This window comes from Akebia trifoliata, chromosome 5 (genome assembly GCF_017979445.1).
Source record: "Akebia trifoliata isolate Shusen 1 chromosome 5, ASM1797944v1, whole genome shotgun sequence".
NCBI lineage: Eukaryota > Viridiplantae > Streptophyta > Magnoliopsida > Ranunculales > Lardizabalaceae > Akebia > Akebia trifoliata.
The window spans coordinates 30450642-30466133 of NC_141379.1; the positions used below are offsets into that span (position 1 = coordinate 30450642).

The 15492-nt window shown below is 36.8% G+C and overlaps 3 protein-coding genes across 3 annotated transcripts; 2 read left to right on the top strand and 1 right to left on the bottom strand.

Annotated features, from left to right (window-relative positions):
• Positions 1–361: 361 nt before the first annotated feature.
• LOC147402126 (rubisco accumulation factor 1.1, chloroplastic-like) lies at positions 362–2154 on the top strand. Its single transcript, XM_086443636.1, has one exon. It carries the CDS (start codon positions 489–491, stop codon positions 1830–1832), a length of 1344 nt encoding a protein of 447 aa, XP_086299762.1. The 5' UTR covers positions 362–488; the 3' UTR covers positions 1833–2154.
• Positions 2155–7581: 5427 nt separating this feature from the next.
• On the bottom strand, positions 7582–10221 carry LOC147402127 (peptidyl-prolyl cis-trans isomerase CYP19-3-like). Its single transcript, XM_086443637.1, has 2 exons — positions 10065–10221; positions 7582–8311 (listed from the first exon to the last, which is right to left on the bottom strand). Exon 2 carries the CDS (start codon positions 8288–8290, stop codon positions 7766–7768), a length of 525 nt encoding a protein of 174 aa, XP_086299763.1. The 5' UTR covers positions 8291–8311; positions 10065–10221; the 3' UTR covers positions 7582–7765.
• A 4658-nt stretch (positions 10222–14879) lies between these two features.
• On the top strand, positions 14880–15260 carry LOC147402128 (uncharacterized protein At4g14450, chloroplastic-like). Its single transcript, XM_086444477.1, has one exon. It carries the CDS (start codon positions 14880–14882, stop codon positions 15258–15260), a length of 381 nt encoding a protein of 126 aa, XP_086300603.1.
• The last annotated feature ends 232 nt before the right edge of the window (positions 15261–15492 follow it).

Here is a 15492-nt window from a genome sequence, read left to right on the forward strand (position 1 = left end):
AAGAGAAAATTTCAACGTCCAAGATCTTATGGTACGCTAGATTCTAGAAAGTTCCATGACCCTGGATTTTTCATAAATATCTTTAATAAAAAAGTACATATTATTTTTTAGTGAAAAAAATAAAGATGTTCTTGTCAATATTTATACATAAATATCAAAAAAAAAAAAAAATCTTACATTAAAAATAATATATTATATAATTTTCAAAGCCACTTATGAATTTTTTATTTAAAAAAAAAAAAAAAAACTATGCTAATGTCCAGGTAGTGCAAGCTTTGATATGCAGTTGTTAAGAAGTCCTTTCTCCAAGACTGATTTACCAAAGGTCTTCCCTAGTTGCACCCACTATTTGTGCTCAGTGCACCCAGCTAAAGCACATTTTGGGTGGGATGGCAAACTTGCTTCATCCGCTGATGCTCTAGATAAGGTTCCATTCTCTCAAACACACAGTTTCAGGAACTCCTCTCTCTCTCTCTCCCACACACACCATGCTCTCACTAAACTCCCCCAAACCCCTCTCTCTCTTCCCTCACAACACCACCTCCCCTTTCCTTAACCTCCACCCATCCCTCCTGCTTAACCTACGCACCCCAAAACCCTTCTTTAAACCCATCTCAGCCACCATCACCCCTTCAACCCCACCTTCTTCCCCATCTTCAAATCCACAAGTCTACCAACCCTTCCGTCCTCCCCCCTCTCCTCTGCCCACCCAATTTCGCTCTCTAGACCCACAACAACGCCTCGAAGTCCTTCGTGACCGTCTCGGCGCCTGGTTCGAATACGCCCCACTAATACCTTCCCTCATCCAACAAGGCTTCCCCCCTCCTTCCATCGAAGAAGCCACCGGCATCTCCGGTGTTGAACAAAATCGCCTTGTCGTCGCAGCCCAAGTTCGAGACACCCTAATTCAATCTCAAATCGACCCAGACACCCTTGCCTTCTTTGACTCTGGTGGCGCCGAAATTCTATACGAAATTCGACTTCTTAACGCCAGCCAACGAGCCTCCACTGCCAATTACATTGTTAAAAACAATTTCGATGCCCGGGCAGCCCAAGAACTCGCCCGGGCAATGAAGGATTTTCCACGTCGACAAGGTGACTATGGGTGGGAGAGCTTTTCGTACACAATTCCGGGCGATTGCCTTTCATTCATGTACTTTAGGCAGAGTAAAGAGCATAGGAATCCATCGGAACAGAGGACATTGGCATTGGAGCGGGCATTAGAGTTGGCAGAGACGGAGAAGGCGAAAAAGAGGATTTTGGATGAATTGAACATGAATCCGGATAATGGGGCAGTTAAAGAAGGGGAAATTGGGAGTGCGGTTAAGGTTCCAGTAGTGAGGATGAAGATTGGTGAGGTGGCAGAGTCCACATCCGTGGTGGTTTTGCCCGTTTGTGAGGCAAAGGAAGGGGAGAAGGCAGTGGTTGAGGCACCCGGGGAGTGTAAGAGTAAAGGGGAATTTGGGGTGGTGGTAGCGGAGAAGGCGTGGAGGAGATGGGTCGTGTTGCCGGGGTGGGGGCCAGTGGTGGGGTTAGATAGAGGAGTTGTGGTGGCATTTGGAGATGCTAGGGCTTTGCCTTGGAAGGTTAATAGATGGTATAAAGAGGAATCTATATTGGTGGTGGCTGATAGAGGGAAGAAGGAAGTGGTAGCTGAAGATGGGTTTTATCTTATCTTATCATCCAAACAGGGTGAGAGTGGGTTTAAGGTGGAGAGAGGATCAAGGTTGAAGGAATTGGGAGTAAAGGAGTGTTTGGGTACTGTTGTTTTGGTGGTTAGGCCTCCTAAGGAGGACATTGAAGATCAGTTGGCAGACGATGATTGGGAGTGAGGGAGAGGGGTCATGAAGAGTCTTGGAAGACTACCTTTGATGAGGGAGTATGTTGGGAAGTTAAGAGGTTAGCTAAGTTGGTTGGAGATTGAAACACAAAATTTTTGAAGAAAATGAGGTATGGAGTCTCTGGATTGGAGGATATTTATCATACTAATTCCTCTTCAATTATTTTTAAGTGTAAGCTAACAATGCATAAAAGATTTTTGTTGTTGTCTTTTACTATTTGGAGTTGTAATAAGTCTTTGTTGCACATGATCAAACCATCTGAACAGATTTTCTTTTAATTTAGCACGTATTGAAAATTACTCCTACATTTCCACATTCATTTCTAATTTTATCTTTTATAGTCTTTCCACTCATACCTCTCTATTTCACCATCTCCACTACACACTCAATCTATCAACATTTTGCTGTTTGAGGTTTTCTTATATGAATTGGCTTTAGAAAGAATTTAATGGAAGAACCCTAGCTTTTTAGGACAAAGCTTCGATGATGTTGATCTTGGTTTTATATAACACATAATCAAGACTCAAAACCAATCTTTTTCTTCTTCTAAGCCAATCTCAAACTCTCTTTTTGACATAACTCTTTCCATAAGTTGGAAACTGATGTAATGACAAGATGAACCGAGGCTAAGGATACAAAGTTAAGTCGAACTTCTTTGTGTGTGTGTGGGTGCCGCATGGCATGGATTTACGAGCATATTCTAATATAATATGTTTGGATGGCCATGATTTTAGGGAATGTGAGTTACTTTTAATTTGTGTATGTGTACTTAAAATGAAATCTCCCATTTCGATTTAGTTTGGAACTAGAAGTGCTTCAGGATGTTTGATAAAACGCAGCTTTGTTTCTTTTGAGATGACAAGAAGACAGATTGCACCTCCATAGTGCTGCTGCTACTGCAAGAAATATCAGCGGCATTTGCCCGTGTCCCTTCAAATGCCAATCCACTATTCTGTTAAAACAGGACAGAATTAAATGCCCTAGTAGAGCTGTTTGTATCTGGCTCATTGCTCCCTCTGAAGAGGTATTGAAGATAATATTAGTAGGGGTAGCAGCAGCGTAGGCATATCCTTGTCCCATAAGAAGAGAAACCCCATCGAACATTTGTAAATGACCATGCTCTTGGGCTACTTGATTTTGGAATGCAAGTGCGATAACAATTGTCGTGCTCTCACAAATGTGCAGAAGGGCTTTTAGTGTGGTGTGTGATGTAGTCAGTGTTTATATCTTATATGGTTTAACCTCTCTTCAATTCTATCTAAAATCCGGGATTGGGTCTTTTCTTAGGGTGGTCTCTAAACATTTTATCCAACTGGAAATCTTCCTTTTGTTGTGTGTTGGGGTTTGTGGAAAGAGAAACAAAATGATGCTTCAGGGAGAGGAAAGAGATTTGAAGGCAGTGATTTTGGATATCTCGGGTTTTCTGTTTTTGTGGAGCAAGCGCTAGAAGGACTTTGAAGGGATTTTTTTTGAGGATATTGTGTTCAAGTGAGACTCGTTCTATAATGTATAGTGAAGGTGGGATTGTCGAGACTTCTATGGGGGGATTTCCTTCTTTCTTTTTTTTGGAAAAATTACTTAAAGGACCCTAGCGGAATAACTTCTTTTTAAATAGCCCATAAATTTTGTATGGTAGCTTTGTAGGACATTAGTAAACTTTAATTTTCTAAATGGTCCCTCATTATTGGCGAACTCACCGTTTTTTTATTTACTGTTAAGTTCTCAATTTTTACTCTCGAGTTCACCAGATTTTATTTACTGTCGAACTCAACACTAGTAAAATCCACCCATTTAAATTTTTTTGAGTTTTTTCGAATAAAAAAAAATTGAAAGATCGACTAAAACCATTCTTGATCGATTTTTGTTCAGAAACTAAGGAAAAAAAAAGTGAAAATGACCTTAGTTTTTTATATACATCTTCAAAATGTGAAAAAAAATCATTGAAAATGGTTTCTTCTTCCTTCTTAAATCCTTTCAGACAAAATGGAGTCTCCGAAACTCGATTGAAATGTCAAAAATCTAATTTTTTTTTTATTTATAGTGAAAATAATGAGTTTGAGCAGTTAGGACATTCAATCATGAGAAATGGGGGAGATGAGATCCAGGGAATGTTAAGAAAAGAAAAGTTTACTAAATGAATTACTTAGAGACCGCACAAAACTTAGGGACTATTTAGAAAGAAATCCCTTTTTGAGGGTCCTTTAAGTAATTTTCCTCTTCTTTTTTGGAGTTTTGTTTTCTCTTGTTGGTGTCATATCTAAGCCTTCTTCCCTTCTTTCTTTCTTATTAAATTTATTTTTATTTTTTATTGGCATTAAATTTATACTTATCAAAAAACAATAATTTCATGTATGCTCACTTATCAAAAAAAAAAAAATCATGTATTCTCTCACAACCTCAACAACATCCTCTTTGGTCCTCTAGTCACATTTTTAGAATCTTTTTTTTGAAAAGTATAATATATTTCAAGGAGAAAGAAAAACGGAATACAAGGAGGCCGAGAAAACCTCATAGAAAGCAACAAAGAAGAAGAGCAAACAACATCAATGGTTACATAAAGAGTTCCATCTAAAAACAAAATCATCAAACAAAGTTCCCACGAACTCTATATATTGTTTGAACCAAAGGTATAAGAAGCCCAAAATCTCTAAGAAACTTGTATAAGAGCTTCTAATCTTACCATTAAACACCCTATTATTCCTTTCATTCCAAATCCTCCAAGCAATAGCCGAAGGTAGCATAGCCCACAGGTAACGTTTTCTGGTGTGAAAGACATTACTGGTCCACTCTTTCAACAACGATGAAAACTTATGAGGGAAAACCCAAGTCATACGGAATAAACCAAGGAAACTTGACCATATATTATAGGAAAAAGGGCAATGAATTAAAATATGATCAACAGATTCCCCTTCCATCAAGCAAAGGGGACAACAGTTAGGAGTGATCCAACCCCGAGCAATCAAGTTATCCATTGTAAGAATCCTACCAAGGGAAGCCAACCAGACAAAGAAAGAGATTTTAGAAGGCACTAACCTGAACCAAATGATGGAAGTCGAGATGGTACGCTCAGCACTAGGAGTGAGCCATTTATGGAAGGATTTAACAGAGAATCTCGAGTCCTTCGCTCTAATCCATTCCCACCTATCCTGTTCACTTTCATTGCGATGAAGCGTATGCAAGAGATCGAGGAAAGATGTAACCTCGGTTAGCTCCCAATCATTAAAATTTCTCCTGAATCCCAAATCCCAAGTAGGATAGGACTCGTTGTGAATCAAACATTGCTGGATTGAATGATTCTTCTTAACAGAACAGACGTATAATGATGGAAATTGAGACGCTAGCGACAAAGGTCCGCACCAACAATCTTCCCAAAATCTAATTATGTCCCCCATACCCGCTTTGAATCTAATCCCTTGCTCAAAATCCTTGCTAACTTTTAGAATTCCTTTCCATAGGCTACACCCATACGAGGTTTTAGACACACCGTTATACCAACCCAGACTCCTCTCCCCATATTTAGCCATAATAACCTTCCTCCACAAACTACCCCTTTCCTCGCCAAACCTCTAAATTCACTTTCCTAAAAGTGCTCTATTGGCTAATCTAAGACCTCTAATGCCTGGTCCTCCATTCGTCTTAGGCATGCAAATCACCTTCCATCTAACCAAATTATACTTATTCCTACCACTCTTGTCATTCCACAAAAAGTTCTTCATAAGCCTTTCCAATCTAATTTCAACGGACCTCGGAAGCGTGAAAAGAGAGAGAAAGTAGACCGGAATGCTCATTAAGGTATTTTTGATCAAAGTCACTTTCCCTCCTTTCGAAAGATAATTAGCCTTCCATGTACTCAACCTTTTTTCCAATCTTTCAATCATACCATCCCAAATTTTGATACTATTGTAAGGTGCTCCCAGCGGTAGGCCCAAATAGGAAGTGAGCAAAGTATCATACCCACAACCCAGAGTTGAAGCCATCAAATGAATATCATTAACTTCTCCTACCCTAAAAAGTTTGCTTTTTTGCAGGTTAGTATGTAAACCTGACATAGCCTCGAAGCAACACAATAACACTCGGAGCACCCTCACTTGATCCCTTGAATCCTCCAAAAAAGTTAAGGTGTCATCCGCAAATTGAAGGTGAGAAATCAAAGGGCCGTCATTAACCCTAAAACCCGAAAGCTTACCTAAGTCAACCGCTCTTCTAAACAATCTCCCCAAGACTTCAGCTACAATCAAAAACAAAAATGGAGATAAAGGATCTCCTTGCCTCAAACCTCTCGACCCTCTAAAAAAACCGGCCGGACTCCCATTGACAAGAATGGAGTAAGATACCGTTGTAACACATTTTAGAATCTTCAACTTATGTTACTTCTGTATGGGACTGCTCCTTTTTCTCATTTCCTTAAATCCGTGATCGCTTGGTGTTAAATAGTTACAACAGATAGTAAAACTTCCAAAAGCATATCTTCAATGAATTAGTGTGGTCGCACTACTTCAATCGTGCCCTTTTTTCACCGTTCTTTTCTCTTTATTGACATCGTGGACCTTCAGGACTACTGAATGTAAATGATACCTAAAGAAAGTATGAATCTCAGCACATCATTTCGCAGTCTGTGTGTAAAAAGAATCATTTATGATAACAAAATTAGTTCAATGTTTAATTCCAGAAGAAAGGAAAAGGTCATGGAAAGAGCTCCAACCAAGGAAAAATTTTCTCGATTGCAGTCTAATGGTGAGTGTTTTATGGCTATAAAAACATAATCTGTACAACTTTATGGCAGATAGGTTTGCTTCATCAACCCTTCAATCTCTCTTCGTAAATTGATTTTATCTATTGACACATTGCCCTGCTACCTGCTTGCTTGGGCGCTTCTTGTTCCCAAAACAAGCAATTGAATCATCATCAAACAAAGAGAAATCTTTTCGGTTGAATTTTATTTACAAAGTTGTGATGCATGTGTTGCATAAATAATAATAATTTTTTTTTACTAAGGTTTAAAATTGATTTTAGATTTGGACTTTAAAAAGAAGTTTCTCAAGACCTGGGTTCTTGCACCATGATGAGGAGGAGAAGACAATGATTTATTGTGAATCTAATGTAGTTCAAATCTTAATTCTGCACAAAACCTTAGTGTGAAAAACTATACCAATACTTCTTTTTTCTTTTTTACTAATAGAAATTTCCTTAATTATGAGGGCTAAAACTTTTAAGATAAGATGTAGTGGGGTTGTAAAGCAAAACTTGTTCCACCATCAACTTTGCCCAAATCATATCTTCTATCTACTCTTTGTGATTTTATAGTTTTGGCCACTTTTCCTAAATTGCCCCCTAAATTATTATCAAATATAGGTGCATTATTCAGGATACTTTAGTAATTTATGATAGGCACTATCCAAAAACTTAACCTAAATTACAATACTATGATTACTGTCAGCTATTTCATTATAACAAACCAAGTTTACCACAAGTCTGCTCTGAACTACAATTTGACACTTCGTTATGCTCCCTTAAAGCAAGTAAACATAGCCTTTGCACTGATCAATGGTGTGAGAGCGAGAAATTTTACTTTAATTTCACCAAAATTGGTTATTCTTGATTAGGAGTGTTCAAAGGAAGAGACAAGTAGTGAGGTAAACCTTTTGTGTTTAGACACCTCAAGTAGCTCGCATCGAATCTATCACTAGCACATGAACAAGATTAGGTCATCTCAACTTTCAACGTGTAACATCCATTCAAGTAAAATCAAGAAAATGGTCCATGCCTTTTGGAGCTCAGTTTCACTTGAAAACTAGTTACAAGGATCCACAATTTTACTCATTTGAACACTTAATATTGTACTTATTAAACTGAATCCAAATTGTACTCAGTTGAACACATAATATTGTTCTCATAAACTTACCAAAATGTTGGCTAGTACTTGCTCAGTTCTCTGTTATCTGACCGCAATCTTCTATCACAACCGTAGATGAAGTTGTCCCGCCATCTGAACCCACATTCTCCATCGCCTTAACCACATTCTCACCATCCACAACCTTACCAAACACCACATGTTTCCCGTCAAGCCATGATGTCTTCTGAGTGCATATAAAAAATTGTGAGCCATTTGTGTTGGGTCCAGCATTTGCCATGGACAGTATACCGGGACCTGTGTGCTTCATCTTGAAGTTCTCATCCTCGAATTTCATCCCATAGATCGACTCCCCACCTGTTCCATTACCTTTTGTGAAATCCCCACCTTGACACATGAAGTTTGGGATAATGCGGTGGAATGAAGAGCCCTTATAGTGCAAGGGCTTCCCAGATCTTCCAATTCCTTTCTCGCCTGTGCAGAGACACCTGAAGTTCTCTGCAGTTTTGGGGGTGACATCCTTGAACAGTTCCATTACAATTCGGCCAGCTTTCATCTTTCCAATAACTATGTCAAAGAAGACCTTTGGGTTCGACATGCTCTTCACTCTTGTCTAAGTCTAATCCAATCAAAATTTGGGTTTCAGCAAAAGGGCCCAAAATACAACAAAGATAATTAGTACTTTTCTCACCCCAACATAGAACTTCTAAATTTAAAACCAAAACTCTTTTTCCACAAATAGGCTTATGGTTATAAATGACAGAATGATTGCAATCTCTTCTTTCTAACATAGAACAAGATAAATTACAACCAAAACTCAGGTTTTAGGCTTCCGCAAATTGGAAGAACTTCGGCAACTTTCTCTTAGTTTATCACCTATTGGAGCTACTCCTACATTTTTTTTCCGTATGCATTTATCTTATATTTAAATAATCAAAAGTAATAAATAAATAAATAAAAAGACTAGTCAGATTACAATCAGAACTTCGGTTTCAACAAATCAAACTGTGGTTTGAGAATATGGTTTTATGTTAAAATGGGAGAACTTTAGAAAATTCTTATTTGAATTTAGAATAAGTTTTTAAAAAATACTTGATAAAAATAAAAGAACTTGTACGATTACATCCAAAACTTGGATTCCACCAAAAGGAAACCCAGGTTTTGGAAAATGAGTTTCTGTTAAAATGGAAGATCTCAAACCAACTTCTTCCTCTAAATTTAGAACTTGTAAGAATAAAAAAAAAATACTAATTTAGAAGTAGCAAGAATGCAACCAAAAGCTTTTTTTCATTTATCTTTATTTGTTTGATAGGTAAAAAGTGGTTTCATTAATATAGAAAGAAAAAAAAAAAAAAAAACCTTCGGTTCCAGCAAATGGGTTCAGCCAAATGCAATAATGATAGAAACTTTATTTATAAATTAGAACTAGTAAAATTAGACCTTTTTCAAAACTCAGATTTGGGAAAATGGAATTTATTATGGTAGAAAATTAGCCAAAAATTGAGCTATAAAGGAACAACCTTTATAGACAAACTCGGGCTTCTGCAAATGGATACTGATAAAATGGAAGAATGATTCGAACCTTTTCATCCAAATAAAGAATCAGTAAAATTCCAACACAAACAAGGGTTTTGGAGATTTTTTATAATGTAAGAATCTTAGGGTTTTCTTCATGCCAAATCAGAACTAATAAAATTACAATCAACTCAGACCTCCACAAATGGTAGGTTCTGTTAATGTAGAAGAATGACAAACTTCTGCATCCCAATATAAAACATAATAATTATAACCAAAGCTCAGATCTTGGTGAACTGGTTTTGGTTAAAATGACAGAATGTTTGCGATTTTCCCATTCCAGTGTAGAATACCAAAATTACAACCAAACAATTTATGATTTAAGCAAATGGGTTTTGTTAAAGTTTTTAATTATTGTTGGCAATTTATTCACTACAAATTAATTTAAAAGAAAATACCGGATTTAGTATAAAAGAGCATTTCAAAATGCAAATTCTCTCTAATTACTTCTCATTTTTTCCTAATAGTTCGATCTGATTCACTAAAGGTTACCCATAAGTATTTGAAATCCATAAAGAATGCTATAAGAGAAATTAGAAATGTCAGTCTTTCTCTAGGAGATCCTCAGCAGTAAGAGTTTGAAAAAACCAACTTGAGGACATTAAGAGAAATACTAGTTATGATTTCGCACAGCTTTTGAGCTCAACAGGCTTGGATTAAAATGTCACCTGTAAGCCTTCGAATGTGCTATATATAAAAAATAAAATAAATATCATAAAAACAAGATTTTCTTATCCACAAATTGGAATCAATAATGGATTTAAAAATATTCAGAAAGGAGGAGATAATTCCATTACCTGTAGTTGAGGTTAATTCTTTGAGATGAATGGAAACGATTAGGGTTTTAAGGGGGCGACGAATTTATAGGCGCAGATGTGTCTGTTTGAGAGCTAGGGTTTAAGTTAGGGTTTTATCCTCGACAGACCCAATTACAATTTTCGGCACAGAAAAATCTGTGGTTTAAAAATTAGGACGAGTCCGATCGGCTCGGGAGAGTTGGAACGGACTCGGGGTTGTGAATGAACAAGTTTTCCGATTTAGGCCCAACCCGAGCACAATCCGATTGATGGGCCAACTTAGGGTGAGTTATGTACAACATGAGTTGAGCTTGGGTTAAAATAACTCAATCTGACCTTATTTTTGGGCTGAGCTTGTTACGTAGGATGTTTTGTATTCTTATTTGGGCTCCAAGAAGTAGAATCAAAAGAGTCCTCCTTGGAAGCGGATTCAGAGTGGGCTCAGCTTGAGCCAGGGCTTCTCAACTGGGTCCATGCTGGGGTTTGAGACAACACCCGCGAGACGATTTTTCAGGGTATATATGTATTCTTTTGGACAATGCTGCCTAGGATTGTTGATTTTGGGCAAGGAAAAATTTTATTTTGTTCTCGATTTTAATAGAAATCACTAATGGATTAAAAAAAGGGATCCAATCCATGGACATTAACGCACTGTTGAACCACACAAACAACACACAAATCCTTGTTGTTGTGTGATTTCTCTTTTATTTTGCTAATTTATTTTTTCATAGAGCTCGAGTTGAGGGATCAGGAAACTCGTCTCAACTTGAACCCAAGATTATAAAATAATTATAAATATTTTTATATTAGTTATCTTGTATTAAATTAATTTAAATTATTTATTATTTAAGATATAAATTTGATTGTTAATCAAAACAAAATTAGGTTTGATCAATGAGTCCAACCTGCTTAAAACTTCCTAACTCAAGCTCACCCGAGTTTAGAAGCTCAAACTCTGATTTAGTTGAGCCCGGGTTAAGGGCTGTGCTACTTGCGTTGAACCTTGATCCCTCCAACCCGTCCACCCTCCAACCTATCCATGTAGTGGCACTATTTTCCACTATGAATTATTTGCCTAAATGACTCATAAAGCATCACTCGCTCAAATATCGAGTTGATTCGTTGGAGCATTTGAAAATTTGGCTTTTTTAAGAACTTGACTTGATCAAAACAATGTTTGGTGGCATATACCTTTTCTACCATTATGCAATGAAAAAAAACTTAATCTTCTCTGGGAAAAGAAGTTTACGACCAATGACCCTTCTACCTCAACTTGACATTGCTCCATCAAGTTTTGGCCCATTGCTGCCTCTCTTGTATGAGTATGGGTTGTGTCTCAGTCCTAGTGCGGCTGATCATCCTCTCGGACCAATTATTAATCATCGTCTTGGTATCAAGTTACAAATATCTAATATATTCATACCTAACAATTTTTCACAAAGTGGTGAAGAAATATATAACTTGTACAAATCTTTCCATTTTTCAATTCGATCCAATCCATTCATTCGTAGAGCTATTGACTCGTTGCAAACATTTGATGTTTTCTAATCGATTGGATCTTTGCATTTTCCCTCACAAACCAGAACAATAGGTAAAAAAAAATTCATTAACGGTATGTTTGATTGCACATGGAAAATATAGTGGAAAATGACATTTTTCAAATGTTTGATTGCACATGAAAATGAAAATTCATTTTCCACCTCAATCAAAAAGTCCACCAAAACATGGATTTCACTTTCCCACTCATATGGGTGGGAAAGTGAAATCCACCCAATTTTTCCATATCCAATTCTTCCTCACTCATATCTTCTTCTTCCCTATCACCACCATCACACTAACTTCGCAATCGCCGTCATCACCATCTTCGGCCACATTCTCTCTCTCTCTCATCTTCTTCTTCTTCTTCTTTTTCTTCTTTTTCTCCTTCTCCATCCCCCATCTCCTCCGTCGTCGCCGCCACCACATTTTCCCCTCATCTTCCTCATCATCTTCTTCTTCACTTACCTCCGTCGCTACTGCCACCGCCACCACCACATCCTCCCCCCTCCCTTTTCCTCCTCCTCTTCTTCTTCCTCTCCCCCTCCTCCTCCTCTCCTTCTTCTTCTTCTTTTTTTTCCTCATATAATTTTTCTATGATTTTATTGAAGTACAATCAAACAATAGAATTTGATTTTCCAACCCTACTTATTTTCCACCACTATTTTTTCATGGGTTTCAAATTCCATAGAAAGTCACTTTCCATGCAATCAAACATATCATAAATTCAATTAGGTGAAATGTACTTTAATACAATGGATAAAAGTCATCAACCAAGTCAATTTTCATCAATGAAGGAGGTTCATGAGTCAAATTTGAGTTGTAAGATAATTAAGTATTGAGGAGGATGCCAATGGGATCCCCTATGTGAAATTGTAATTCTTTTTTTATATATCTTTTCTATATATTTTGGTCTAGCGGTTCACCTCAACCCTTAGATTACTCTTAAAAAAAAAAAAAGACTCACCATGGTAAGGAAGAATCAGGCTATATTTAACTTTGTTAGTTGTACATAGGTTTCTTCTATTCCGTTTTGATTTTGATCCTAACATGTAGATTATTGTGGTCATGAATTTCACAACGGGGATTATTTGTGTAATAAGATTAAAACATAAGTACATAACTTCGACCTAGGTTTTTTTTTTTTTTTTTTTTTTTCATTTTGATAACAAATCCGAAATAAGGAAGAGACGAAAAGGGAATCCCTTTGTAACTTTTATTTGTTATGGTGAAGTCCTTATTCAAATGATGTTTTTGGATTTCTTCCTTAAAACACATTTTCAACTTTCCTAAGACTCCAATGTTATTGGTGAGATTTGAAGGTTGAAGAACATAAGATGCTGAGGTTGAAGGGTAAAAGTATTTACGTTTTTCAATGTCTAGTCAATTAATCATCATTTTATTTATCAATTTATTGATCTCTTACTCAGTGATTAAAAAAAAAAAAAAAACAATTTACAACACTTTTCAGGCAAACCTTGGGGGTGATAAATTTGGGGGTCCAACTCAAAACCAATTGACCATGAGTAAAGAGGCCCGGGAGTTTCTAAGGAGAAAGATAAGGAAATGAGTGTTGCACGTGACACTAAACTTAAAAGGGGTGTTAGAAATGAATTTCTTATGAAAAATTATTGATATTTCTATCTAAAAATATTTTATTCAACTTCTCCAAAGATCATATCCTATTCATGAGGTTGAAGAGGAGGGTAAAATGCCCAACAGGTTTAACATAACCAGTTTTGCAGGAAAAAAAAAAAAAAAAAAGGTCAAGGAATTTTTTACTAAAGGTTGAAGATGAGAGCATTTATGTCATTTTTATTAGTTGATCAAACAAGACTAAGGTCAAGGGTATATGAAAAACAGGGGTATCTCAAATATTCACCAAAAAGTTGAGGAGTTTAATTTTTTTTTTTTTTTTAATTGACAATTGTACCCTCTGCGAATGTCTTACATAGGTACAAAAGAGTCAAAAACACGACAAAAGATAAGACAACATGAATCAAACACGTAGCACTTGGCGGTTGAAAGAAAGAAAATAGATAACGAGTGGCCGTCATCGTCATTAAGAGTTACGTTTAACTAAGACTAACGTCGATTGATTGATGCAGTGCGATCTTCGGTCAAATACCAGCGGTATTGCTGCTGGTATTGCATCCGAGTGCGGACCAGGTTTTGCCGTCGTTACTGCCGTTAAGATAGACTTCATTGGCAATATCTTGATTGTTTTCAATCTTGTAGACATCCTTGAATTTACTTAGGCTTCTTAAATTCAATTACATATTTATATAGTGTAAAACAATCCTAATATATATTAAAAATCATAAATTTAATGAGAAAAACAATCTCCTTGTTAAACTTATTATCTAGAATAATTAGGAGAATTCCAAATAACAAAATCTTATTTATCTTTTGAAATCGAGGTTACGAGTACATTTGACTAATCATTCCTCTCCCCCCACGCACCAAGTCATTTTTGGGACAAATTTGTGAGGGTGGTGCTTAATGGGGGATCCAAACTCAAGCATGATTTTTAAACTCGATTTCGCATTTTGTTTCGTCCAACCACAATATCAAGTCGTCTCGAACGAGTTTTTCGATATGTTTGAGATTTCTCGTAAGTCAAATAAAAAAAAATATACGTGAGTCATAAATCTCAATCAAAAAATGATTTGTAAGTTAATCTCGTTCAACTCTGATACCAAATTAACTTGGGCGATACGTTTCGATCTCAAACAAGTTTAAAAACGATGAACTCCAGACATCTACTTTGTAATGTGTGGTTAAAGATGACAGGCTTTGGGGGGGGAATCAACTAGAGATTGAAGACAAAGACTTTTACGCATTTTTTTTTTCTTGATTTTTTTTTTTTTTTTAATAGGTACATTTAAGCCATTTATATTAGTCTCTAAGAGAAAACCTGGGTCAAAGGGTATGCTATCAGTTTGTAAACATAGGGTGTATCTATAATATCAACCAAATTTTGGAGGGGTGTCTAAATCACCCATTATTTAAGACCGAAGCCAGGCCATATGACTTTGACCACTATTTCCTTTTTGAGTTTTGACTGAATCTGAAACCCTAGAAAATCACACAATCTGAAACCCTAGAACGTGTGCACCACACGCACAGAAAACCTCTATAAAAACGCCAACCATTCCAACCACTCACATTCACACAATCCTCATCTCAAATACTTATTGATTCTCGTTCCTCTCAAAATATTATCTTCTCCATCATCCTTCAACTTCAATCAGATCCATTGATCTACAGATCTTAGTCATGGCCGATGTACAGGAAAGAAACCCCACCACTGGAAACCACCGTAAATCTCCAAGCAGACTCCAGAAGCGAGCACCAGCGTCGATACAGGTGAAACCTGCCTCGAGTTTCGCGTCTGATTGGAAGGTTGCGATTCCTCTTCTATCACCGTTGGTTTTATCACCAGTATCACCTCCAAAGTTTGGAGATCGGACGGTTGAAGAGCCATCATTATCATTTTCATCGTCTTCGTCTTCGTCATCGTCATCTTCATCTAGGGAGGAAACACGGCGTGACCGTCCGATCGAGAAGCCAAGTTTTAACACGTGGCAACATCCCGGATCTCCATTTCATTACGAGCCAGTTACGTTCGTGCCCTCTTTTGTACCAAAGTGTAGATAAATAGCTTAGATCGTAGATGAGATGTATGTTTCAACGGTTGTTGATGAAATTGAGAAATGATTTGGTATTTGTACACACATTATTATCGTGCAACCATCCAATGACCCCTTTTTTCATTTTCATTGGTGATGTTGCATTTCATATACCATATCTTGAAATTAATGTCTTGTATTTTTATTTTTAATTTGTTATCATAAGGTCAATAAGCATTATTATATGTCCAAATCTACAA

Coding starts and splice junctions, on each gene's coding strand:
- LOC147402127 (XM_086443637.1), bottom strand. CDS start 8,290: ATGTCGAACCCAAAGGTCTTCTTTGACATAGTTATTGGAAAGATGAAA.
- LOC147402126 (XM_086443636.1), top strand. CDS start 489: ATGCTCTCACTAAACTCCCCCAAACCCCTCTCTCTCTTCCCTCACAAC.
- LOC147402128 (XM_086444477.1), top strand. CDS start 14,880: ATGGCCGATGTACAGGAAAGAAACCCCACCACTGGAAACCACCGTAAA.